This window comes from Nothoprocta perdicaria, unplaced genomic scaffold (genome assembly GCF_003342845.1).
Source record: "Nothoprocta perdicaria isolate Ctin4 unplaced genomic scaffold, notPer1 scaffold_17, whole genome shotgun sequence".
Lineage (NCBI taxonomy): Eukaryota > Metazoa > Chordata > Aves > Tinamiformes > Tinamidae > Nothoprocta > Nothoprocta perdicaria.
Window position 1 is genome coordinate 1413783 of NW_020454871.1, and position 27977 is coordinate 1441759.

The window sequence follows — 27977 nt, forward strand, 5'->3', positions numbered from 1 at the left end:
TTAGCACCCACCAGACCCTGGTGTTTGCCACATTAACAACACACAGGGAGCCAACACAGTCCTCACTTCTCCTTGCAAGTAGGTCGTCATGCCAGGTGAGCAGTCTAGCTCACTCATGAGCAAGGCCTGGCTGTTACCAGCCCTGGCTGTGCTCCTGGGATGTGCCCTTGCTCCACACACTCTCCACTCCCACCTGGACCTTCTGGCTTGGTGGGCAGTGCAGCCTCCTGCTCCCAGCGGCTGGGCCACCTCACGCAGCCGACACGGGCTGGCAGGGAGAAGGGAGGATCCCGGCGCCATTCCCAAGGAGCCCAGGCAACTGGGCCCTGTGGTGAGGAGGGCCCCTGGCCAGGAGCTGGGGGCAGTGCAGGACATGCTACCCAGGACATCAAACACAGTGTCCCTCTGGCCATCCCACCATGCTTCCTTGGAACACAACCCCGACACAGGCTTCCCAAATTGCTGCGGAGAGACAGGATTCGGGAGCTTCCCATGATCCTGGCATCGCAGGCACTTGAACAGAGTCTGGCACGCTGCCTTCCTGTCATAAAGAAACAAATCTCTGTTAATACACCTGTAAGCTTTACTAAGTAAATTCTGATTTCAACATATTCATATTGCATGCCATTTTTTTTTTTTTTTCAGAAATATCTAATATTTGGGCAAAAGTGTGTTGAGATTTTTTCCCCCCCTCATCAGAATTTCTTAGATGGATTGCAGAAGCCAATTGCCAACTGGTAAGACAGAAAATATGTGGCAAGTCAGCCTTAATTATCAATAACTCTGATCTTGGATCCTCTCAGACTTCCTTAAAGTAGCAGGATCAAAGCAAGAAAGAGATATACAAATGAGAAAATGGCTACATATCAGCTTCTATTTCTTACCATGTTTTCAACACTTCGAATTACTCTTTCCAATGATAAACTCTTTCTTAGCTTTATACACATAATTCTTTTGAAGCTGCTGCAGTCTCATGGCATTTAATGATAATTCTGATTCAAGAAAATGATCTAGAAAGTGATAATGTGTTCATGATAGGGAAGCAATTGCAAGAACAAATAAAATCAGAAGTCAATACTAAGGGTATGAGAGTAAAGAAAACAAACAATTATGCATGAACTTCCAATGCTTGGAGTCAACTACTGTATACCTCACTAGAGTATTAAGCACTAATCAATAAAACAATGATATTATATAGCTGAATATATTAGCTGTTGGGAGATTCCTGCAATTATTTTCTAGCCAAGACAAAAACCTCAATGAGTATTTTGTGAGAACAAATGTTCTTCCTTAATTTCAGATGAAACAGATAGGGTTATGCTTCAGAACTGTAACTTACATGATTTCCTTACATGTATATAATAAAATGAGTTCATTGGCCATGTAGAGTAAAAGGGATAATATTTTTCAACCTTAAAATATATCAAGAGTATGTATCCATCTTTTTAATTTGAAGGGCCACTCAAACTAAAAACAGAGAGTACTAGAAGTAGAAGAAAGCATCAACTACACTAGAAAGTTATGAACAAATAAATTATTAGCTAAGTTGTACTTTTTCATCTTTTCTTATTTGGTTGTTTTCTTGTTTGTCTGCCTATGAGTGTAATCATGTAGTTTGCTCAACACGAAGGGAATTGATTTTCATTCCCTTTCCTGAAGTCCTATAGATCACAAAATGGATAAAATTGTAAAGGAAGGAAAAAAGTTTTAATTCTTAAGACTCCTAAGTACTAGTACTTGGTCAAGTGATAAAAATTCAAATAATTGAGCTTTCCAAAAATACATGCATTATGCTATAGGCCAGCTAGCCTCTTGTTGGTATGAACAAAAGCAAGTGACCTAAGACTGAACCTAAAGCAGAACAGGTAATGAGATGAACAGCTTCACTGAATAATTCAAGTCACCTTCCACAAGGCAGAAGGTGTAAAGGAAATAAATTTGAGCCAAGGAGGGGAAAGTAGAGGAAGATCAGTTGCTGAAGATCACTAGCTGCAAAGATTAACGGGAAAAACATGTTGCATGGGATCAGAAAGGAGTGCCATGGAGTGAAAGCACCTCTGCCCCATAGCTGGCGAGCAGCACACTACTGCTTTGTTTGGAACAAATTCAAGTCTTCTATTTTTTTTTTTTTTTTTTTTTTAATTTTTACCAAACATACTATTTGATTTTAAACCCCTGAATTCCATGTCACAGGGGACCGTCTAATGAAGCCCAAGTGGCAGGTTTTGACTGGCTGGAGCTTCTTGCAAGACAGGCAGATGGGCAATGCTCTTTCAATACTGCAAGATTATAACCAAAATAAGCAGGATTTGCTTTCACCCTCCCCCACCCTTTATTTTTATTTATTTATTTTTTTAAATCTGAGATGAATTGGATGTGGAATGGAAAGCAATTAGGATTAAAATCTAAACATCATGTATCATTTTGTAGATGAAAAGCTGATACAAATTCTTCTACTGCTCCCCCCTTTCAGGCACTTCATTCAGATTATGAGAAATTTCTGTTCATTCGTATTCCTTAAAGTACCCATGATCAACCAATTTTTGCACTGATTAAATGTGTTTATTTTAAAGGTCTTTTCCTGCACCATCTAACATGAACACTACTATTAAGTAGTTTTAAAGGGCATTGGGAGAAGTAGAATTTGTCTGATAGATCTCACAGCCATGATGGACAATGTCAACTTTGTCTACCCTTTTAAGACAAACCAATATTCTCCATTTTAAGAGTGTCTTTACAAATTTAAGCAAAGGCAGGCAAGTTGTTTAAGGTTCCCATCTTCCTGACTTTTGTTTTTTTAAAACCAAGAGTAATCCTATCAAACATAAATGTGATTTTGGACTTTGATTGACCAAAAATAAAGCGTGTAGGAATAGCCTCAGAAGAGTGATAATATGGAAGAGGGTGTTTAACTGTTTTTTGAGTTTTATCTTGTTGCTTACTTTTATGCAATATTATGTAGATTCCATTGAAAAAAAGCACACAAGCCTGAAAAACAAGATGCTTGCATAAAAATATACATATAGGCCATTAACAGTATTTGTGAGCTGCACGTTCTTTTAAAATATCTAGGCTAGACTTCCAGTCAATAAAAGGGTTAACAAATTACGTTATTCCTAAGAAAATTCGAAGAATGCTCACTGCATATTTCAATCATGTTATTACTTCATATACATTAAATAAGAAATGATTGTTCCCTTAACTTTTTTTTTCTTATTGATTTCAGAGAAATGAAAGAAGTCATTTTCAGGCGTCTGATATTTGAATACCATCTGAAGATATTGGTGGGTAATGAATGTGTCCGTGCAGGATGATACAAGGCTGCCTTAGCTACAAAATAAATTCTTTTATTTCTTAGAAATTCCTAGAGTCCTGAATATATTTTATTGCATCATAAATATGCATAGACTCACATTTTCTTGCAATTTCGGATATCTAACCAGTATCTCGTATTTTCTATAATTAATTTTATACATAACTATATTTTAGATATAAAGTCTACTGTGAAACTGTATAAGACTTGAATCCAAGTGGAACAGAGAAAAGAATAAAATGCTTAGGCTTAAAATAGTAAATGTGATTATTTAAAACTCTTTCTCAAGTTATTGTTCCTAGCAAGTCTTGTAGATGAGCACTTGGTAAGTCTGGCAAAGGCAGTAAAAATAGATTAACCTGGCCTCAGGCCTTTCAGGATGAACACTAAACTCTAACCTAGGTCATTCTAGATTCCATCTAGAAGGCATTTCGTGGAGGAAAAAGAATGTTCTTCTCACAAGCTCCCATTTACAGAGTTGACCAACACATTAGTGTCTTCCACATCAGCACCTGGGCAAGGGAAGCAGCCTGCCTTGCTAATGCTTTATCAAGATATAAAGCTATAAAGCTCACCAGCACCCATAACATATGTTCAACTTATTTATCATCTCTCAACACACATTTTTTCTTAAACTGACCATACATTTAATCAACTTACTACTCTGCTGTCCACAACCAAAACAGCAAGAACAAATGAACACTCTGCAACACAGCTTGGCGTACCAGAGTGTTATGCTACACATAACTGCACCGACCTGGGGCACCCTGTTAAATAAAAGAATTGCACCCTATAGATGGCAGTGCAAGCAAACGAAAGAAACCTTGCTGCCACATCAACTGCAGCCACCTAGAAACATTTCTGATTAGCAATAAATTAACAAAAAGGATTATTACAAGAGCGGAGGGGGAAAAAAAAATACTCCTACTGCTCCGATTGCCTCAGCCAGCAGCACTTTTCTGATGTATTTCAGTCAATTTAATTGTATCAGGGGGTGTTTCAATGGTTCCTGCTGCCTCATCTTCTACAAGGAGGATTCACTGGTTTTCATCAATCCAATGTCTGACTACTAATTATTAGAAAACATCGAGACGCTTTTCTGCATCAATCTAGAGAGATTTTAAGTACAATGTCCTTTAAGGATGAATTTGTTAGAATATATATTAATATTTCAGTGCTTTAGTTAAAAGATTATATATTTGAGCAGCTGAAGATAAAAATGCACATAATTTGATGGACTTACCTTTTAGTCAGGTGAATATCATATTTTAAGAGAAAAAAAAGTCTCTTTAGTGTTGCTTGTCCTCAATATACTCTGTGTATTTGAAAGACTCCCCTGTGGATAGACAAGTAAGAGTGAATATATCCGGTGTGAGAAGCCATGTGGGATAAGGTTGCATTTTTTGAGGGGTTATATCATTTGAATAAGGTTTTAAGCATCTCCAAACATATATTTTTTGGAGTCACACAGTAATCTTTAATACCATTTAAAGTGACTTAATGAAGATTATAGTATGAGAAAGTATCTGACACTTGGGGATATGGCGCTAGTAAGGTTTAGGAGGTATTTTATACATATTTCCTAAGCCCCCTAAGTAAGTTTTGGGCTTCAAGCATTGTTTTTGGACATGAAAGAGTTTGAAAATCCTATTAAGTTCTTTGTGGAAGTGGTCTAGAAGGAGTGCTGCTAGAGTATAATGTATTTTGCATTATCACTTATTACAGTTAAATCCTAACTTGTGAAGCCAAGGGAGTTCCTGAAAACACTTCTGCAAAATTATTCTTCTTGGCTTGCAATATTTTCAGTCGTGTGTATTACCTTATTGTGAAAATATAATGGAGTGCATGACATCTGTCTATCTCCTTTTGTTAAAATAACACAATCCTGTGTAGATACAACAACATATTTACTTTTCTCATGGTTGTTCTGCAATTGCTCTGAATCACACGTTTTTGTTTGTTTGTTTTTCTCCCCTTCCTGTCTTGTAACTTCTCCATTTTAAACTAAATTTGGCCTTTGAAAAAATTAAAGCTTTTTCCCCTCAATTTCTGAAAGAGACTTTTCTGTAAGAAATGACAGATTGAGAGCACATTTTCAACAGCTCTCCTAACTAACCCATGATTTCATTCCATAATACCTGTTTAACAAAGCCAACCTGAAGTCCATACCTATTTAGCAATGCAGAGAAGTTTTTTTCCTTTTTTTAAATGACTTCCAGGTTCCAGTCCTACTAGCAACACAAGTCTTAGAGGCAGATCTGTTCTTAAGTTGTCCCATAAGAAATGCTCAACCACATTTAATCCAAAACTCAGGCGTCATCTCTGACTCCCAAATTTAGAATTTTAAGGCATTTCAAGCACTTTGCATGAATAGTCTCAAAAACCAATGGAGATAGTCAAGGGATCGGCACTCCAACCTCCTGCGAGCTTCTCATGCAACACTAGGTCGGGCTTGGACAGCAGGGACCCTGCATGGAGCCAGCTGGAAAACAGAGGTGGCATCATCATTCCTGGGTGTCATTTCAGTGTTTAAAGGAATTGGATTACTTCAGTTTGGACAAAAGGAAAAAAGACATAAAATGTCACTGGAAAAAAATGAGTAGCGTTTAGAAAGATTAACTGTACCTGTCTGCAGAAGAACGATGCAAAGAAGCTCTGTTCATCCTTTCTGAAAAGTTGGCAACAAATAAGATGAAATCATATGACACATTTCAATTTCATACTTCTGTTTCTCCCTCCAGACAAGCAATTAAATTTTATCTGCACCAGCAATAACTTTTTTCAAATTCATAAGTTATGAATTTGTAAATGTTAAGCAGATTAGAACGAAAAAATATTTAATATCAAATTTAGAGAGTAAACACATCTAGAAAGTGAGATGTTTAAAAAAAATAACCTTACAAATTTATGTAGGATAAGTAATGCATAATTAAGATTCTGGCACCACAGTGCAGTGCTCTGAGTTTAGCTAACACATACTTGTCAAGTTTTGGTGTCTCAGGACAAAAGACATCTCCTAAGTATAAGCAATCATGCAGGTAGCCTGGAGAGGCTATGGAGACCATATACAGGCTATAGAACAGCACATTTCCATCACTACTGACTTGGAAGAGCTACTTTTAACTATCATTTGATTTTCTTTATTAATATGTTAACACCTGTCACTTGCAATGCTTGACCCGGCATGCAAGCATTTCCCAAAATTAGTACATCTCTAAAGATCTTGAAAAATGTTATATTTATGTACATGAAAAAAACTAGAGTCTTTCATATTCACTTAGATAAAACACTGTCCTTTGTCACAATCAAGGTGCATGGTTGAAAACCACGTCACAGGCTGTATTTCAAAAAATTCCTTTCAAATTATTAAAATCAGAGGATTTTAATAGATTATTTCTAAGCAGCAAGTCTGCTGTTTGAAGAAAACAAAGCATATAATAATAAAACCTAAGATAAAAGATTAATATTAGGAGCATAAATGGTATTTTTATATAGAAATGATGAAATTAAATGGACTATATTCTATGGACTGGTTCCTGTGATCACAGCAGAAGACTGGAGCTGAGAGGAAAACGAACACACTCATCTTCCTGTCTTGGTGTTGGTCATTTGACTCCGCATGTATGATATGTACAAGTATGTATTGATGTCCAGCATGACAACCAGGCATTGGAAAAAGCCTTACACAGCCTCCCTCCTCTTCTCAGTATGATCTACAGCTACTGTGCTGCTGAGAGGTGGATTTTAACTTCTCAACAGTTGATTTAAATATCTTTGGGTCAAACACAACTGGAAAATAGAGCAGCCTTTTTTTCCTTACCCTCACCAAGGTCCATGCTCGCCATCCACTTGCCTCCTTAACCTGACACGGGTATATGAGACACGAGCACTGTAAGACGACCCTCTCCTCAGCCCAGCTCTGAGGACACGGCCACCACCTGAGCTGCCCATGTCCTCAGCACATACCAAGGTTTCCAATAGTGTTCTTCACCATAACAGAGCAGCACCAGCCCCAACAGAGATGTGACATTGGCTCCGCTTCCCTGTGGGTCGGGTGTCAGAACATGCTGCTATGTGGGACATCATTCAACTTGGCTACACAGTGTACAGAAGGATCCATCCGTGCCTTTTTTTGGCAAAATACTCTGAAGCGTTACTTAGCCTGCAACCCTAGACATTTACATTGGTGAATCCAAAGCCCCATGACTCATATATTGTGATGAATTATTGCAGAAACAAATAATTAATGGAACATCTGCCTGCTAGGAGGATGGAGTATAACTGCCACATTACAGTCACCAGGCCAGGTTCTCCCATTATTTTTTGGCAACAAGCAGAGACCAGAAGGTAGCTAGGTCAACCCAGGCAGTAATTCCTTTGTTACGGTGTAGCCGTCACCTGGCAAACCTCACTAAACTAATAAACTGTCTGCCTACACCTGGCCTCCAACATCTCAATGCTCTGGAGAATCCTTCTAAATCAGTAAATTATTTAAGCACCCAAGTCTCTCGTGCTACTGGTGGTTTAGAAGGACTAAGGCACCAGTGAAAAATGGCACTGTACACTCTCAACTGCAAATTCTGATGGCAGGCATAAATGACTACTTTTATACATATGATACAGTATCTCTAGCAGAACTCTCTGCAAAAGTCAAGTGAATATGTTAGGCCTGAAAATAATTAGCTTCAAATTACTTTTTTTTTTTAATTGAGTATTTTGATTTCTTTTATTCTAGTTGAGTATGTCCTTGTTTTTATTCTACTTCATCTTTGCATTTGCTTTGAGATGAATGTCAAGTGTCATTTTTACTTTGGCAAGAAGTCTTTTGAATATCAAGATAAAAGAAAATGTTTGTTCCGAATAAATTGTTATTTTTTATTTTACAAATGAAGTGAGTGGAAAACTTCTACTAATGATATGCTTCTCGTTAGCAAATGGATCCCTTTACTGCGGAAATCAAATAATCCTTTTTTCAAGTTAGTCTTCACCCATTTTTATAATTAGCATCACTGTCTCCATTTTTTTTCCCCCTCCTCCTCTGAAGTATAACTTGAAATATATGACTTTGTGAAAGCTTTCCAATAGGTTCATTATAAGAAAACTGATGCAGAGCACTCTTAGTAGGGCAATTAAGTTTCTTCCAACCACAGTTCTGCAATCCCCGGCCAGACACAAGATCACAGCTGTCTTTTCCCCCAACTTCTCGATTTATCAGTAGTTAAAAAGTGATACTGCTGAATGAGAAACAACATCCTGCAATTGCTGCTTGGGTACAGGATGCACCATCAACCCTGCTGCCCTGAGGGAAAAATCATTTAAACCAGAGATTGATAGTGGTCAGCATTAGCCACTGATTTGCGTCCTGTGTTACTTGAGTTTTTAAGTAATTCAATGTCGATCTGGTATAAACATTGCTCAGTCCTTGGAAACAAGGTCTCCCTCGTGCCCTTGAGGTCTCTGTCTGAAGGTGACGGAGAGGTAGAAGCGTGTACGAGTTTGTAATTTGGCCAGTTCTGGTTAAACTGACAAGAAGGAGCATCTCTGAGAACCTGCATTGAGAGAGAAATATTTTGCAAATATTTACTAAAAAGCCTGTACCTATAAAAACTGAAATGCCTCTCAAAATCAGTAAGCTCCAATGAATGTGGAATCTCACAGTACCATTATATATATATATATATATATATAAATTTATTAACTGCCCCAAAATGGGCATTCGTATAAGAGACCTGCTTAAAACACTATAAAATTGTAAACAATTATTTAAATAACTAAGTACATCTCCATGTTTTTAACTACTTGAAATCCTTCAAGTATCACTGAGTTGATTCACTCCTTTCAAAATACTTTTTTTTTTTTTATGTTTATCTCAGTCCCTGTTTCTGCTACTATTTCATCCTGGATTTTGTATTACATGATTTTTCTGTCTGGTAAGGTAGAGACATTTCAGTAGCTTGGGAGCTCAAGCAATTTACTGACCTTAAAAATCGACCAAGATATATCTATCATTTTTCATAAATGCAGATATAGTAGAAATCAGACCTTTAAAAGATAGCTTTTCTATATCAACAGAAATCAGAGCTAACAGCGTGCTTCTCTATGTCATGTAAGAATCTATATGAAATTTCTTTTCTAAAGGATTATGATGGGAATTTTACTATATTTCTGAAATATGAAATAGCTCCTCAGAGTCTTGCAGCCTTTCTGTAACTTTTAACCAGTGACCCAGTACTCCTTCCTGTTTCATCAGAAAAAACAAAACAGTAAAAACAAACAAAACAAATCAAACAAAAGCCCATTTGACCCTCTTAATTCACCCTGGATTAAAAAGATTGAATTCAATAAATCCTTTTTTCTTTCCCCCACTTTTTCCAGGCACAAGCACTAAGAGATTATGTCACCAGACTTTCTATAATATACATGTTCTTTCTTGAAACTCAACACACCTACTTAAAAGAACGTATTAATTAGGAATATCCACTCCTATTTCAAACCTGAAGTATTGCCTATAAAAGCATTGCAAATGCAATTGAATTATGGATATGTGGAATTGAATGGGCACTGTCAAGTCCAAAAGGTTTAAGTTCAAAATTCAGTCATTGATTACAAAATAAAAGGAAACAGATCTTTCTTTAAAAACCAAGTGAATAGAACAAATACGGGGAGGAGGATCCAGGGATGCTCAGAAAGCAAGTACCTTTAAGTAAGTACCTTTACCGACTCCAACAACATCCACTGTTAAGACTGTTTCCAGCTACGGGAACATATCACTAGCAAAAACACTAGTTCTTGTGAGCTGCATCAAGAGAGAACAAAAAAGTTACCAGAATTTGTTTTTAATAATAAAATATTAGTGATATAAGCTAAATCCTGGCTTAAACAAACTGGTGATGCCTAGATTTATTTTTTTCTTCCACACTGTTCATGATTTACCAAATAAACTGCAAAGAAAAAATTAAGTCTCTAATAATTAATATATTACTTTGCTATCTCAAAAAAGATAATTTCAGCATTTCAGAGAAGTCTTTACCCTACCAGTAAGGGGCCTGTCAGAATCCATCCAGTTTGTGCAAGCTCCAAACAAGTCAGTAGAAAAGTTCAGAAAAGGGTACAAAGAGTAATTGGGTATTCTGCAGCATAAAGAAACTTTGTTTATACATCCAGTGATTTTTTACCATTTTTTTTTCTCCCCTCTGTGAACAGTATCTTCCTGAACACTTCATATGATAAAGAACATATTGTTTTTGTTTTCAAATTGCACGGTCTGGGCTTTTGACCTAAAAAGCATTTTTTAACAATTATTCTTTAGAATTGCTATTGTGTCCTCCTCAAGGAAGACTGCAGTGGTGGCACTGAGAGGCTCTCCTCATGTCATTAGCACAATGTTTTCTGAAACCACTCATTCTAGTGGATTCGCCTTCTGTATTTTCTGTGAAAGGCCTCATTCACTTGGAGGGAAGTTTCATGCTTCCTTCTTAAATAAAATATTAAACACATCAGCCAAACTTTATTAGTTGAAGCAGATCCCTCAGTATTTGTGTCAATTGTTGCCCACTTCTCAAGATAAGTTTTTGCCTCTACCATGAAGGAACAGTAGCAGAATATTTGAAAATGTCAAATCCTTTTTAGTTCAACCTTGCAAAACCCAAAGATGTCTCAGAATTCCCCTTTGGCTTGTTTACAGCTTTGATGGAATAAAAGATTATGTTTTGTCCTCTCTGTTTCTGTTACAGGAACCCTTAAAACTTCTAGTCCAGAAGTCAGACTGCATTGTGCTCATTGACCTTCTGCTATGACATGTCATTTCAGTCTCTTGTGCAGAGAATTTCCGATTTTTCTATGAAGTCTGGGGACAAAGTCTTCCTTTGAATCAGAGTAGTGACTTCTGATTCCACAAAAGTCAGAGTAACTTCATAGAAAAGGTCACAGCAATTTTACTTGCACTTCCCCTGAAATATTGGCCCTCCAGAGCCAAACGTGGAAGGAAACTCCCAAGTGAAGATCTGAGATCTAACCATGAAAAAGGGATTTCTGTCATCGCCCTGATTTCCATAGGGCTATTGTGGCACATTAGAAGGTACACAGAGTTATCCATAGGAGAAATCCATAGCATCTCCTCAACTGCCTCCTCAAAGGACTTTGAGGAATTTGAATCCCACAGGGACATTCACATAGATGAAGGCCAGTTAAGGAAATAATTATAATCGTGTACTGAGGAGAAAATGCTTCTTTAAACAGTGATTCAGTATCTGCTATTCTCACATAAATGAGTTATTCCTGTATGGGATTGTACTGCACTGATCAAACCGTTTTAGATATTGTTAAATATTTAAAGAAGAGCGAACGAATCATTCTATCAATTCTTTCTTCGCATCTTAAAACGCTCATTGTTGATGCTGCAAGTTAATTTTGGTCTCAGTGCATCATAAAAGGCATCATACAAGCCAGTATGGATTAGCAGCACTTATCAAACCCTGTTTTGCCCACTCAATAATCCTGCACTTCTGTATATAAATAGTTCATTAACTAAAATAATAGCACAAGCAGGGGGGCAGATTCAAAAGTTTAAAGGTAAGAAATGTTCCAAATCCCTTAAACTACTTCACTCTTGTCACTTAAATAAAAGATGAGGTTTTCTCTTTATACTAAAATAATAAAATGACAATGGTTGCTTCTCAACTGCTGCACCGCGCACCACAGGTCTTTGTCTTACTAGTTATTCAAAAAAGCATTTTTGAGGTTGAAATTTGACCACCTAAAACTAAGAAGTTTAAATCATCCGCTCAAGTAACATATATACAGAGATGATAAAAATCTAGCTTAGTTAATTTTTCATGTTCGTTTTAAAATACACTATTGACAAGTAGTACAGATCAGGAAACTGGAATTGTTGATAATATAGTGAGAAAAACAACACAGGCTACTTTCCTCCCTGCTAAAATGTAGATTTACCTGTTTGGTTAGGTAAAGCAGTTGTTCTGACTGAGGCTTGTAATTGATACTCAGCCACCGCAGTGAATAGGAAGATGTGAAAATGAGTAAAGTTCCAATTATCAACAAGGTACAACAGATCAGCCTAGAAAATAAATTTGGGAATACACTGCAGACAGTACTGACCAATACGGATTCAAGCTCTGCAGGAGCCAGAATTCAATACCCTTCACGTCCACACCAAACCTTTTCTTTTTCCCCAACTATTCTGAAATGAAATCAAAATTGCTTGTCAATACATGTAAACGACAAGAAATCTACTCGGAACAGACATTTGTGCCAATTGTTTAGGATTCTTCTTCAGATATAATCATAAAGCTATTATACTGTTCTACAAACAAAACTGCATAAGAAATGGGATAATAAAACCAAATTTAGAATATATCAGCTTGTGCACTCACAACTCACACCTTATTAGCATGGTTATTACAATAGGCTTGTTAAAATCATAAACCTTAGAATCAGCAGCTAGAAATTACGCTCCTTGCTCTGCCACTCAGTTTCTAGGACATTTTACCAACTGCATTACATCTTCACGGCTTTCCTTACTCAAGTACATCAAGATAACGATCATTTCCAGCTCACTGACATGAACAACTTACAGTATTTTACAGGCATTAGGGACTTGGAGAATCTAGAGAGAAGTGTTACAGAGATGCAAATTACTATTACGCTGTGCACACATTCGCTTCTCATTTCTTTACATTATTATCTGAATGCATAGCATGTTCTCAGGTTCATTCCATATTCTTGAATATTTTTGAATACCATGTCTGCCATTATGCAGGCAGAACTAGAAATCTCTTTTGAAACCAAAAAAATTAGCACCCACAAAAAAGGGTTTTCCTTCTTTTCTAGCCTCTCATTTTTATTTATGAGAAATGCTACATCGGGATGTAGAGCTGTCCATTTTCTCCCTACCTGGAAGACATCCTCATTCATGGTACCCACGATGTATTCTTACAGCTCGATCCAAAGCCCACTGAAGCCACAGAATGAGAACAAGACCTTCAGGTCTTGCTTCCTCAAAACAAGTCTAACCCAATATAGAAAAGAGTCCATGTCTGATACTTCCTTTTAAAAAAGGCAAGAAACTGCTAATTGCATGCAGATGTTCCAGAAACTCCTAAATAAGAAGATCTCATGTTTAGCTATGTCACTTTGCCTCCATTCTTTACATTCAGTTGTTGCTGACAGTTACCAATGTTAAGTCAAACTATACAAAAAACGCTGAAAAGAAGATGCTGGAAAGATTGACTTTATTAAATGGCATCTACATTCAAAGCAGACGACTGCTTTCACTTGAAAGCAACCTACAAAGAGATCTTTATATACTGCTGGTATTTCACTGACATTTGAAGAGACTTCTAAGGTATACTAAGTTGGCAGGTATTGTAGTAGAAGAGTTTTGTTTTTCTAAGTTAAAGCAAACAAACCTGAAACGTTTCTCTCCTTACAAAGGGATATATGTATGAAATATGGGGAAAAAAAATCCAAAAGAAGAAAAAGAAAATAAAGATTAGTGTTGGCCAGCTTCTTTCTTTCTGAAACTTTCATTAAAAAAAATTTAGGAAATATTATTTTCAACAGACTGCCCAACAGCAAGTATGAAGGAGTGATTGAGTGTTGGCCTGGGTCAAACACATGCTCAGTCTGGGATATGTCTTCTCTGACAGACAGCAATATTTCATCAACCAATGTTACAGACAGACATCCTGCACCCCTCAAACCTGCCCAACCTTTTCTAACCACACAAGAGGCTGCTAAAAGTGATGACCATTGTCATGGCTGAAACAATTCAGTGCATGAAGGGCCAACACTGCCCCAAAGGGACTCCCAGCCTTGTGCCTCCCAGTTCATTTCCTCCTCAACTCTCCCCACATCTCCCCTCAACAGGGCAGATAGTTCCACATGCAAGACACATAGGAGAAGGAAAAGACTGCTGTCTCTGGTACACAAAACAGGTCACAGAAAATAAAAGAATCGATCCATGCAGTGTCAAGGGCATAACTTTTGAGTGACCTGAAAAATATCAAGTCCACTGATCTTTCTGACAAACTGTTCTATGAAAATAGAAAATATTTTTCTTCTTTTCTCTTCAAAGTGTCAACTACAGCTGATGACAGATAATGCACACAGAGCAAGAACAAGCTCTTTTTTGTTTGAATCAAAGTATACCTCAAAAAAGAACCTTATATATGTTTGAAAATTGTTATTTCATAAAACTAATGTAAAGGTTTGTAGAAATTCAACTCAGAAACACATTCTACCATCACTTTTTTTTCTAATCAGATTAAGGTCTTTAATCATCCAGTTTTAATTAATTCTAGACTCCATTCACAGGTATCCTGAATGGGCAAGAAGCACTTGCCCCATTTCTTTTGAGCCCAGAAAACTTGTTTTCTCTGTACATATTTTCATGTCACAAGTGTCTTTAAAAAGCACATGGGCTTTCGAAGAAAGTTTATTAGTTATTATTGCAGTTTCAATGTATGTATGTGTAACAGGCTTTATGGTGTGGTAGACTGGGAAGAAGATGACAAAATTATTCACAAATAACCATCAATTCACAAATTATTCACAAATGCCTTTGCCATATATCTTTTATTCTTATAGTTTTTTTTTTTGGTTTTCTTTTTAAATCAGCACATGGACTCAAAGACTGTTGGTGGGAGAGAAATAATGAGTATTTCTGTTTTGTTTTTCTGCTCAAAATTAAATGGAAACCCCAAACCGAGGCTAATGATTTTGCTGTTGGATATTTTGATGTGTATCTAAGTTATCATTCCGAAAATGTAAGATTGCTGCATTTAAATAAATTATTTAAAAGAGGACATGTTAATGGGCTATCATAGTTTGCTTCCTAACATCGGGGACCCTCCATGGGTATAAAGAAAACATAATCACACATATGGCGGAACTAAAATGTACTATTTTTCTTCAATGAAATTCCCTTGTTATCTCAGCATGCACTGCATGAAACCACACATCATTTTTCAACCATCTGCACATCTCACACTATTATGGACACAAAATTCCTGTTATTCAGACACTAACATTTTATGTTGGGTGACTTGTAATTAGGGATTCACTCCAACATCTTTCATCAACAGTGGTTCATTTGGCATCTGTGCAGACACCACTTGTATTTCTATAGACTTCGATTATATAAAAATCAGGAAACAAACTCAGGTTAAGTTCAAGCATCTCAGATGAACATGCATTATGGAAGACCTGAAATGGATTTTAAAAGAACTATATAGGAAATAACTACAAACTTCAACTTGATGGATAAAAACTTTAAAAATAAAATCCTACATCACCTTCCAAGGAAGAGCTCCAGGCCAAACTCTATGCCACTAGATGTTACATTTTCCTCTTGCTCACTTGTTGCCCAATCTGTTTTCAATATGTACAGCATTTTAGAATTACTCTTTTCTATAGTGTTTATAATGACACAGTTAGGTATTAAGTGGACTTAGTTTCCCAGAAAGGTAACTCCAGTGTGAATAAACAGCAGCAGATGACTGGATATCAATACCATTCCTCTTTTTCACACATGTACAGAGTATAAAATGATGCATCAGTGCTATTGAACAGGACACACACACATGACTTGTGCATATGCTTTGCTCTCCTTCTATAGAAACCATGAGTTAAGCATTGTGCAGTTCCAGTTTTATATCATTAGTAACTTTTTTTTATTCCTAACATCTATTAGTTATGTCATATAGACTCCAGGTAACTCGGAGACATACAGCCTTTTAATGTATAGCATAACTCAGGAAAATGAATTGCTAAAAATTTCAAAATTAAAAGACCAATTTGAGAAGCACTGAGACTTCTTGACAGGGATCAATTGCTTAATCAAAAGAAAGAGAGAAAAAAAATCAAAAACACTCCACAGCAGTATATCTACCATCATAAAAGATCAGAAACTAACATTTTAATGAGATAATTTTGATGAAATGAAATCATTGTGCTTAATGTTCACAGACTTTCAATTAATTCATAAATCACTTATTAAAATATAGTGCTTCCTGAGCTACCAAGTTTTAGAACTGTATTAGGAATATTAGATCATGCCTCCCTTTACATATCCCTGACTACCAAGAGGAAACAAGGCTCAATTTTACCGCTCAATTTATGATACTCTCTATTTTCAAAAAAAGAGCTCGCAAACCAGACATTTTCCAGGAGACACTGACATGGTATTCTTTTCTTCTGAAGGAAGTTGTGGAGATTAAATTCATTATAATTTCCTGCCTCACTGCAGTTACTTGGGATATAATACATCAACTTTGAATGTCATGAAACTAATTAAGAACATGATGAGTTTTACATGAACACTTTTTTTTAAACCTTTTCCCCAGTATTCTTTTTTTTAACCCATTTCTTCATCATGCTTTTGAGTCACTTTAAAAATCACTCTATGAAAATTCTTTTTTAGGAAGGAATATGCACATCTAACTGTAGCCAACTGAATAAATCAAAATTATGAAGATAGAAGATATACTTTTTTCTCTTGTTTATTTTCAGCTTCTGGACTTGGCAAATAGCCCTGTAAAGTCCCCTTCATACCTTTTTGTGCAGGCATATACACCACTTCTGCCAACAAAAACAGCAGTGGAGTTCCAGCAGGCAAATCATATCACAACACAAAAGAAAAAAGAAAAGAGACACAAAAAAACCACAAAAAACAGAATATAGATGTCTGACCATCAGTGCAAGTAGATGGACTAACTGAAAAAGGGATACACACGGATGCCTCACCTCTAAACCTCTAGTCTATTTAGTTTGGTATATAACAACAGATGAGACTTTATAAAAAGCTAGTTTATAGTGACTTTCTACTGAGAAATAACAGCGTAATGAGTACAGATACATAGAAACACACGCATATATATATATATAAATATAAAAGCTACCTACGAAGTCTTAACTTCAGGAAGCTGGATAGTAATTGTTATTACTTCATTAACTATTATTGCACAATATCTAAAAATCCAGTATGCTCCTTGGTTGATTACACAAACAGGAGAAAAATGGCATTTATTTATAACTGTTCCCTTAAACATCTCCTGTTCTTGTATGATGAAGCTTCAGGTATTAAACAACTTGAAGTGGCTTTAAAATAAAAAGGGACAGAGTTCAAATTAGTTTAATTATCATGTTTCTTTGACCACCACCATAGCCAGTGCAGAAGGGAGCTAAATCCAACCTAGGGGCTTTGTGTTAACTGCCAGTTAAATGGCTTCTGAAAAACAGAACATTACTTTCTGCAGTTTACATATTTAACTAAATTCATTTGGGAATGAAATTATGTAGCTGAAATGAGGAAAAAGTTGAAACCAAATACGACTTTGAACTACGCTAAATTCTGAACTTCTATTTATAACACACTCTACTGGTAATGTTATTGCATTTCTATAAATTTTTGTGTTATTGCCTTGATGTATAAACATTCAGGTACCTGAAGAATGTGCTTTAAATTCATGTTTATACTAATCTGCCTACTGTCTGGTGTTTAATATTGCAGCAACCCTTGCTTAGCATTAGTAAAATAACTTAAGTAAGTGTTTTGCAATGTTCCATGAAGTGCATTAAAGCAATAATACTTTAAGTACTTAAGAAAAAGCAAAGCAATAATGCAGTGATACAGCTAAAGGCTCCATTAAATGAATATAGAAGACAGGCTTGCTGTAATGTTTTTAAATTTATGTTCCAGCAGCTGATAGGTTTGAAATCTATCTTTTTCTGAAAACCAAATGATCATGACCAAAACCTGTATAACCATAAAACTGTAAATCATTCTACATGACAATTCAGTTATTCTTTTTTCGTATATAGCTGGAAAGACAGAGCAGTTACACACATCCTAGGAACAAATAGTGAGCACTGGTCCATCGTAACACTGACCATCAAGGTGAAATTATTTTGCCATCTAAACATTAAAACCCGATTCACCATTACTGCTAGTGGAGTCCTGAAAAATAATATATGTTTTGCATTATAAATTGATACCACACTTTCTCATTGGATAGTGCTAAGGTGTCGTGCAAGTGGCGAAACAATTGCACATTTGAACTGGGTCTGAACTTTACCTTTAGGGGAATGGAGTGCTCTGTTTCAGATCAGGTTTCCTAATGGCAAGGTCCAGATTTGAGCCTTGTAGCCTTGTTCTTCAAAGTGCATGCAGGTGATTAGCTTCATTTGATCTCAGATTTAACTAACATCAGAGGATAAGGATTGCTGAAGAGCATGAGACATGTTTCCTTCCACACAATCTGTTTCCAATAACTCGGAAGGAGATCAAATCAGTCCCTAGGCATCTAACATCGGTATGACCAAATCCAAGTAAAACTTGTATTAACGTTGGCAGTTTTTGATGCATTCCCACATACTAAACATTCACTATTAAACAAATCTAATAGTTAGGCCAGAGACCAGAGTTGTCACCCCTTCCAATTATACAGTTGCAAAGACAGTTAATATGCAGTGACTTTTTATTTGTCTATTCTGTATCCAGTATAGAGACATATTTTCCATTTGAAATATAACTATAAAATTTATATTTGATTTATATTGGTTATTGGAGCTGCCTCATTTAACAAATATTTGCATGATATCGATACATAAGATTTTATAAAATAATAATCTTAGTCTTCTAAAACAAAAAGCTTTATAACACTGCTTGCATTATAGTATTGTTTGCAGAACACTATTTAACACTGTTGTGTTATATAAATAAATTACATATCTAATTGTGTAGAGTGGCTAAAGAATCAACTGAATAATAAGGAAAAGACTTTAATAGGAGACTAGCATACGTGGGAAACAAGAAGTGAGACGCTCTTCAAAAATAAAAATTAAAATATAACTTAATAAGCAAAATTAATGAGGAAAAGGTATATAAAAACCAATGCATAATTTAAGAATTATGAAGGTCCTTTCAAAGATTAGGTCAACCCAAAGTATAGGCTTGACCTAACACTAGGGTGTCATAAGTAGGTATGAATGCAGAACCTCACAGTCACTAAGCCATACAGTTTCTGAGATAGACCTAGAGATATTTTCTCCTTTTCATAATGTTAATTTGGCTTTTTATCATCCTACGCAATGACTGAGAGCTAATTTAGTCCAAACTTCTCCTTGTAGCAGGAGACACATATGTATTTTAGAATACTGAGCACTCTGACTTCATGGTTAATCGCTCGTACCGACAGGCTTAGCACACATGTAATACTGCAGGCTGCAAACCAGTCCACCTTTATTCTGATTCTTCATATTTCCTCAAAATAACAAAGCTTAAAAAAAAAAGATATTAGAAAAAAGAAACCTTTTATCGATTACAAGCAGATTTAAATTGTTTTGCTGTTGGATAAGTGTTAGGTGGTCAAAAACACATACAACTTGAAATTCCCTGAAACATTTCAACACATTAAAAAAGTATTTTGCAAATTGATTAAATCATTCACTAATGGATCAACTGAACCATCAGTTGAAGCATAACTGGCATTCATATGTGGTAATGGTACAGAGGAAAAACTTCGGAGCATTCAAATCAAGCATCCTGTCAAACATGTTGAATAAAAGCACGTGGAAGATCGTGTTTTATCTTGCCAAAAGAATAGCTTCATGGAGGAATAATATTTCTTCCAAGTTCTCACCACATTTTTATTTTTATTTTGGAAAGAAAATAGTGAAATGATGTATGTATATGCATTATGTAAAGGGAGAAAATCTCAGGACCATTATCCTGGAAATTAATTCTTTATATACATTTTTATAAACTATTAGCATAATTGCAAATGCAAAACCAAAAATGAGTAAAAATGAAAAGACAACGAAAGATGATCTCATTCTAGGATATAGATTCCCAATTTGAAAATTAGTCATATTGGCATAAGGATTATGAAATATCTGCCCTCAGTGTTTGATTGAGGAGTTATGTAGGAAGGACTGGATGTTACTATTTTTCCTTCAGATGTATATGTTCAAAAAAGTATTCATCGCACTACTCCAGGTCTTGTCAATTCTCTCTAATTCCTAGTTGAAAAGCAAATTATATGTTTTTAATGAAGCAGGTTCCTGTGGTACAGTTAGAAGTATGCTGTTCCACATCTCATCTTCTCCTTATTCAAGAATTGTTTCATAAATATTCCAAAATGTGACATTTTTTCTGATGAGCAACCAAGAAATAATAATTTAAGCATTTTTTAAAATTACTGCTGTCAGAATTTTGACGAGACTATTCCAATGAAACAGCTGCTGTTATACGACTATGAAGTATGTTATTTATCTAGAAAAACAGTGAATAAGCTATCACTTTAAATTGTCTTTAGTGTTAGCTGAGCTTCAAGCATTTTTATACAAATCGTATTTTAATGTCAGATTGACTACAGACAACTCGTTTTTTGTTTCTTGCTTCTCCCTAATTATAATAGTGTCTTACATTTAATTACAGTAAGATGCTAATGACATCATCTTGCATTATCTTAGATGCAAGAAATCCTACCTTGTATCTCACAGTGATGTCTAACTCACCAACTGAGAGTTTGTTAGACTCCACATTGCAACCACACTGGCCTCACCAACTGCTTTTCATACTCTCCTTGAGCAAGCCACAGAGCTACTGGTTCCTATCAATGTGTTATTTTAACTGCTCAGTAGTAACGCTTATTTTACCAAAAAGCCAAAGAAACATAAAATACTAATGCAATGAATGTCAGGTTTCATTTCACCACATCTATTGAACACCCCTCCATGGCACCCACACCACATTTCCTCCTCCAAATAAATATAAAGAAAGGAAGACCTGTTCAGAAAATAGTCATCGGAATTGAGAGAGTTGAAGCCCAAATTTCTCAAAAATCTCAGACCATGACAGAAATGGTCTCACTGGTGACCATTTAACAGCATTATTTGGTACAATTTAACCCAAAACTGTCTCAATAACAGTCAAAGATATTTCAGTGCCAGAGGCAAATGTGACACCAGGTCCCCAAAATGACTGTGTCAGAGATAAGGGAAATTACAGTCAGTAAATCTGTTTTCCCTATCACACAAGCTTGCAGGCTTTGTAATAAAAAACTGTACTAGAAAACACTGAATAAATAAGGTATTTTTGAAGAATCAGCACAGCTTTTGTTAAGAAAAGCCATGCTTCCTTTGAAAAAGCCAGCATGTATGCAGATAAAAGAGATTGACTGATACCACACGCACCAAAAGACCTTGTCCAGAAATGTCTCTAATACTTGTAACTATCAACAACTGTCAGCATTTATTGACAAAGAGGCCTTCTGGGAAAGTAGGTCTCCCGAGAAGAACAAAATAAACATTAAACATATTATTTTAAGCCAAAGACAACATGTCAATACAAGAAACGCATAGTCAGAGGCAGGTGCATTTTTAACACATCTCTTTAATGCACTAACCTTCTAAAATAATTTGGGTGCAGTGTCCTGAGATATACAAGAACAGCAAGATATTAAACTGGAAAAGCCCAAGAAGCTGATTACTTCCCTGAGCACGAAATAATTGTACATCGCAGGTTTGACGTTTGTTCCCAGGAGCTCTGCAGAACAGGAGCAATACATCTCCAATATATATCTGCATTTTTTTGTTTGTTGGCTTAAAATCACAGGAACAAGTTCAAAGAATGGGAAGCAATTTCAAATCTGCATTTATTTTGTGTACGCACGAGAACACAGATATTAATTTCTGCATAGTTTCAAGTTACATTTAACAAATCCTGCCCGCAGCCGAGGTTCATTGCACTTACACCACAGGCAGCACTTATGTCCCCCCAGCATTGCCAGTCTCCTTCTGAGGGGTTTCCAGTCACTCCACTGGAAATTATATGCCATAATTGCACTCACTGACTGAAAGAGAGCTAACTGTTTTATTTGCCAAGACTTCATCCTTTCTGCTAAACCCTGAACAGGAGCCTAAGACACAGAGTGCAGCCAACATGGGCCTCCTCTCCCACTTCCAGCACCGGATCAAGCTGCGAGCAGAGGGTCCGTCCAACTCAATACCCTCAGATCCAAGCTGCAGATACTTCCTTCATCTTTTCAAACCATCTTCACCTTCCCAAGGAAATGGCAGGCCAGCAGGGGATACTGCACAGCTGTTCACCAACCTGTTGACTAGATCCAGCTGGGAAAGGCCAAAATCCTGCACCCTCTTCACATCTTGCCCTGGGTGCCCCAAGGAGGACACCATGTGCTCGCTCCCCTGCTGCACCATATGCCAGTGGTGCAGCTTGCAAAGGGCTCCATCGGCCTCACGGAAATCAAGCTTGCAACACAGAAATGATAGATCATTTTCAGCATCTCCTAACAGCTAAGAGAACTGAATTTTTCATTAACGCTACTTTCTTCCTAATTACAAAGCTCTGCAACATTTTTATGCTGGTATTTAAATCTCTTTCATATAAAATATAAAAATATGGTCATAAGTAAAAATGAATTTAAATACATTTAATGATAAAATTAAGTTCCATTAATGTACCATTCTTTATTTTCTACCATAACAATTCACAGAGGTTGTTATCCCTTTCATCTTAATTAGGTAATGTATTTTCCTCAGTATAATTGTTCAGGAAAAAAAATATTAGGTTTCTTTTACTCAATTTGCAGATATTATTAATCTATGCAGCACTTATGATGTATGTTTTCCTCCACAGCATAACATTTCCCACAGTATTCTCCTGCTGTGCCACACAGCCCTCATTTTACACATGAAATATTCCCTGGTGGTGACCTGCAAATGCCCCTGTGATGTCCTTGGTCTCAATGCTGGTTGATCCCATTAGCTCATGAACAACTGGACAGATGGAAAGCCAAGGGAAGCCAATAGAGTGTAGTACAGCAAAACCTCCCTGGCCTTCATTCCCCCATATCAGGGGAAGGGTGAGCAGGAGGTTGGGGAATGTGACACTACTGGGCCTAGAACATGGTATTTATGGGATCAGCAGTGCTGAGAATTGCCCTGGGAGCTGGTGGTTCCCACCGGCTGTCAGCCCAAAGCTGGGGAACCACCTGTGGCCCAGCCACCTGCTTCGTTATTCCTCCTCGGAGGGAATGACTCAGCCACTGCTGGCCATAGTTGGCCATTCCTCACCTCAGAGCAGACATAACTTGGTGTCTTTCTTCTCCAAATAGCAACGGGATGTCACCTGTATCATGTGTTGAACCTCCAGTTCTGCCACACCAGGAAGGCCTGGTTCTTTGGGAGGGTTTGTGCTATCGGAACTGGGGCTTGGGTTTCAGGAAACCTCCCCAAAAGGAGGTCCGAGACAAGCGTTCACAGAGGAGCCCTACTCCTCAACATGCCACATATGCACACAAATGTCTTCACTCTATCTCCATAGAGTGAAGGATGTCTGCCATGGCAGCCGCAAACAAAAATTTCATTCATCTATTTAAGAACAAGTTTTTGATAAAAAAATGACCCTTAGGATAACTAGAATTAAGACCAAATTTAAATTGAAGGCATATGAAATGCTCTGTATAAATGACAAATGACTGGAGTAAAAATTAGATATCAGCAGATGATTAATAGTGTTTTGCTTCAGTGACCTAGGTTCAAAGCCAGCCAAGGCTAAAATGAAAAGGAGGTTTTTCAGTCCAAATAATATAAATGTTATGTGAAAAGATTTACATTTTGAATGCTATCTAAGCAATTAATCCAGAGGGAAATATTTATAATTGCTAATTAGTCAGAGAACTACAAGTGATAGACAATGGAATTATATATCGGCTTTCTTATAAAATCTAGAGGACTAATATAATTGAGGCATTAGTATAAATCCCTTTACAATGAAAGTTAAGTGGGAACAAAATTTCATTTGCGTTATTTCCAATATTTCTATAAAGTATGCTTGAAAACCAAATTCACAAATAGAATTGTCGGTCCCTCAGGTAGACAGCAGCTTCCTTCCAGACCATTAGAAAGTTTGTAAAAATTGTGCATTTATCTATATTATGTCTTTTGCTTACCAAAGTGGGAGCAAAGTTCCACTTCTTCCATTTTCCCCTGGTCCACTGCAATGCTAGACACAATAGCATTCATTTGTTATTTGTTATTGATAGGAAAAAGGTAGCAATAAAAGGCTGGAAGATACAGAATGACTATGAACAACATTTTTCTGAAATAAATATAGATAAAGTTTTGGAAGGGGGATGGAACTCATTGCCATTAAATTCTACTTATCTTGTATGCTGGGAAAACCCTTTTTCATAAATAGAAAAAATTATATGTACTGCGATGACCCTCTGCTGCAATACAGGCCAACAGGAGACCTTCTCCAGCCACAGGAAATATTAATTAGCAGTTTAATATGCACAGTAATTGTGAGTATGAGACAACTAAAGGTATCAAGTAGAAAACCCAACAACCATTATTAGTAGCTTATTGACTTTTTTTGCCAATTAATTTAAAACCTGACAAATTGCCGTCTGCCACATGAGAGATGTTGGAAAAATTAGCAACACAGAGTAAAAGTAAATATTTACATGAATGGGATAACAATAAAACAGGTAGTACAAATAGGTGTTTTTATATCTGTATAATTCTAGCTTCAACAAAATGAAATTTAACAAGGTCAAAGGAGCTCTATTTATTGATATAAACTTGCTGTTTACTCAGGAAGGTATTGAAATAAACCTATATCCATCTGGAGCTGTGATTCCGTGTTAGATATTCAGTTAATTTTATTTTCTAATAGTTTTACAGATATTCCAATACTCACACAAAAAACAACAACAACAAACTATTGCCACCACTAGGATTCTTTCACAAATATCGAACATAAAGTATTGAGCACAAATTCATCTCAGCTACACTGGTGTTATGCTGAACTACTTACATCTTAGCAAATGTAGAAGGGTCAGTGGAAGCTGGAAACACATCTAGCTTGCTTACATAATTACTCAAAAAACCTTTTTATTCAATACAAATGCTCCCCATTTCCAGGTAAACCCAGTTGTAAATTACACAGTGTTACATGTAACTACAAGGTTAAGAGCAAGCAACAAATCAGTCCCCAGACCAAAACAAATCAGTCCCAAAACCTTATGTGACAAAACAAATCACTGCAATGGGGCAAAAGACAATGCAATGTTTTGGTCATAGTGCATGTTACAGTGAAATTTTTGGGCACTCTACATGACACCCAAATGCCAGAAGTGACCTACATACTCTCATCATGTCTAGATTTTTATACATCAACATATTTTGCAATAGTGAAAGAGAGAGCAGTCACCAAGACAACCCATTCCACCTACAGCATGAAAATAAGTCACTTAAGTAGGCTTCACCTTCAGTTTAAGCCATTCAGGTGTAAGTTAAATCCACCTGACTCTACCTTGCCAGAAGGAGCAAAGATCGGCTGCAGGAATCGATCCTTGAAACAGGACTAACTGCCTCAAACGAGGAGGCCTGTTTCTTTTTGGGGTGGTGGGAACCTCAGCTTCCAAGCTGAGGTTTTGAGATGGACAAGGTGAAGGGTCCAGCTGGACGAGAGGCCAATGAGATGCCTGCTCTATAGACACACTTTCACACATTTTCTACTTCTTTCCATGAAAAAAGAACCAGTTGGAAACCTAACACTTCATGCACACTTCCACAGTTGAAATCTGGCCATTCCATGGTATTCTTCACATATAATCTGACCAAGCATAAACATCTCTCCTCAAAAGTCACAGGTGACTAACATATTCATTTTCCTAGTGTAAAAAGTTCTAGATGCCAAAGCTTTGCAATCTGAGGGAACAATAAACTTGCAAAAAAATCAATAGCCCTCGAGACGCCTGCTTGAATCTCTAAAGAGAATCATGAAGCAAGGCATACAAAAGCTCAACTTGGTACCTAGAACTGTAAAAGTTACAATAGGGGATAAACGCAAGTGCTGGATAAATCAATATTAAATCCAAGCTTATATAACGAGTCATGCTTGATAGAAGCACTGCTTTCTATTTTTTATTGCCTAGGACACATTTCACAACTAAAAACATATAGTTGCTATATAAAAAATTCTGCCAAAGCCAATAACACAGATAAGAACTTCTACTCCCAGCACTTTCCACTGTAGTAACACATTCAGCGTATAGTCAACAAGCTTCAGATACTTTAAAGCATTAAGCCTTTGTGATTTACAAGCCAAACCACTTATTCGCAAGAAGATTAAAATACATATTTTTTTGTTACATGGTATAACTTAATAGCCTATGCTCTTCCTCAACTTCCCATTTGCACTGAAAATCAACAGGAGATAATGAGGCAGGTGACAAGTGTAGGTATGTTTTCCCCCCCCATCCCCTTTTTGTAGGCCAAAAGAGTGGTTTCCCTGCACTTCATGCACCTCAAGCTGCAGTACAGCATCTATAGAGTACCGAAACGCGCCGTGCTGTTTCATTTACACTCACGCCCTTCCTTCAATATATCTGCCAATTTTGGGGACAGCTACACATTTGGGATTCTCATGCAATGAGAAAAACTTTGGGGACTCTTCAGCAGTTCAGTTAACACGGAAAATTGCTTATTTGCAGTCTTCCACAACTAACAAACTAATTTGGAGCCAAGTATGAAGTCACTCAGGATTTTTCTTTTTCCCTGGCCTAAAAGGCCTCTTACAGAGGACTGTTTTGAATAGATTTTTCCTTATAAGAGGTTATTAGTCATAAATGTAATTCACTGAAATATCAATAATCTCCATATAATGAGACAAACGTTCTTCAGAGGAATTTATACAAGTTTAAATCTCATCTAAAAAAGGTTATGTGGGCTATGACAGCTAAATATGTTATGACAGCAAATACGAGAGCACTGAAATAGCATAAAAACATAGGCAGCATTATATTCTTTGGGGCTTTATGATATCCCTCGCTGAAGTGAAAGAGGTGACACAGTTTGATTTCTGACAACAGAGCTCAACAAAACCAGCAGCACCTGAAATGCATCTGCTCACTGCAAGGCCTCCCAAGGCCAAGATATTACAGAAAAGCTGCGTGATATAAAATTATATGTACTTGCAACAGAATAAGAATAGTGGAAGGTGACTCTTTTGTATACCCAGGAAGTGAGCTTGCTTATAGTTTGCAAAAAGAAAATTCTGTGTTTGTAAAACCAACAGTCATAATTAGTTGTTCCTGCATACACCTAAGCCATGGTTTAATGGTCTGAGCAGTCACTTTGCAAGCACAACCCTGACACATCACCCAGCCATCCAATTTATGATTCCATTTGGGCTTTTCTTCCTTCTCCCCAGGGATGAGAAGCCAAACAGAGCCAAGAGGAAAGAGGAAGCAGTTTCCAGCATGGGAACACAGGCACAAGGGTCCAGGTTGGGCACCTGGATAGCAGCCCGAGTGCTGCCACCTGAGCACTCAGACCTTTCCATAGGAGCCCACCCGCAAACTCAGCCGTGCTCACAGCTTGCAGATTCTTACCACAATGTTTCAACTTATTTTGATTACAAAGCGATAGAAATCAAACATTATGAACATGAACTACTACAGCTGATACATTGCAAGGCCCGTCCATCTCTCTAACTTTACTACCGAAGTGCACCATCACTCTGTTTGAAGAATCCATGTTCTGTAGGTGCATTTTGCATGCAGTTATTATCAGTGTACAATATAATTGATTTGTAGACAGTGGCCAGCCA

General features: G+C 36.8%; 1 protein-coding gene across 1 annotated transcript; it reads right to left on the minus strand.

Moving 5' to 3' along the window:
• On the minus strand, positions 1 to 27977 carry LOC112944481. Its single transcript, XM_026035925.1, has 4 exons — positions 27871 to 27977; positions 24310 to 24362; positions 5939 to 5981; positions 1 to 541 (listed from the first exon to the last, which is right to left on the minus strand). The coding sequence occupies exons 1-4, from the start codon at positions 27924 to 27926 to the stop codon at positions 1 to 3; spliced, it is 693 nt and encodes a 230-aa protein (XP_025891710.1). The 5' UTR covers positions 27927 to 27977.

Excerpts from the sequence above, each read along its gene's own strand:
- LOC112944481 (XM_026035925.1), bottom strand. The coding sequence starts at position 27,926 with ATGCAAAATGCACCTACAGAACATGGATTCTTCAAACAGAGTGATGGT. Across the intron at positions 24,363-27,870 it reads CAGAGTGATGGTGCACTTCG|CATTGCAGTGGACCAGGGGA; the intron begins GTAGTAAAGTTA and ends TATTGTGTCTAG. Across the intron at positions 5,982-24,309 it reads GGAACTTTGCTCCCACTTTG|AAAGGATGAACAGAGCTTCT; the intron begins GTAAGCAAAAGA and ends CCAACTTTTCAG.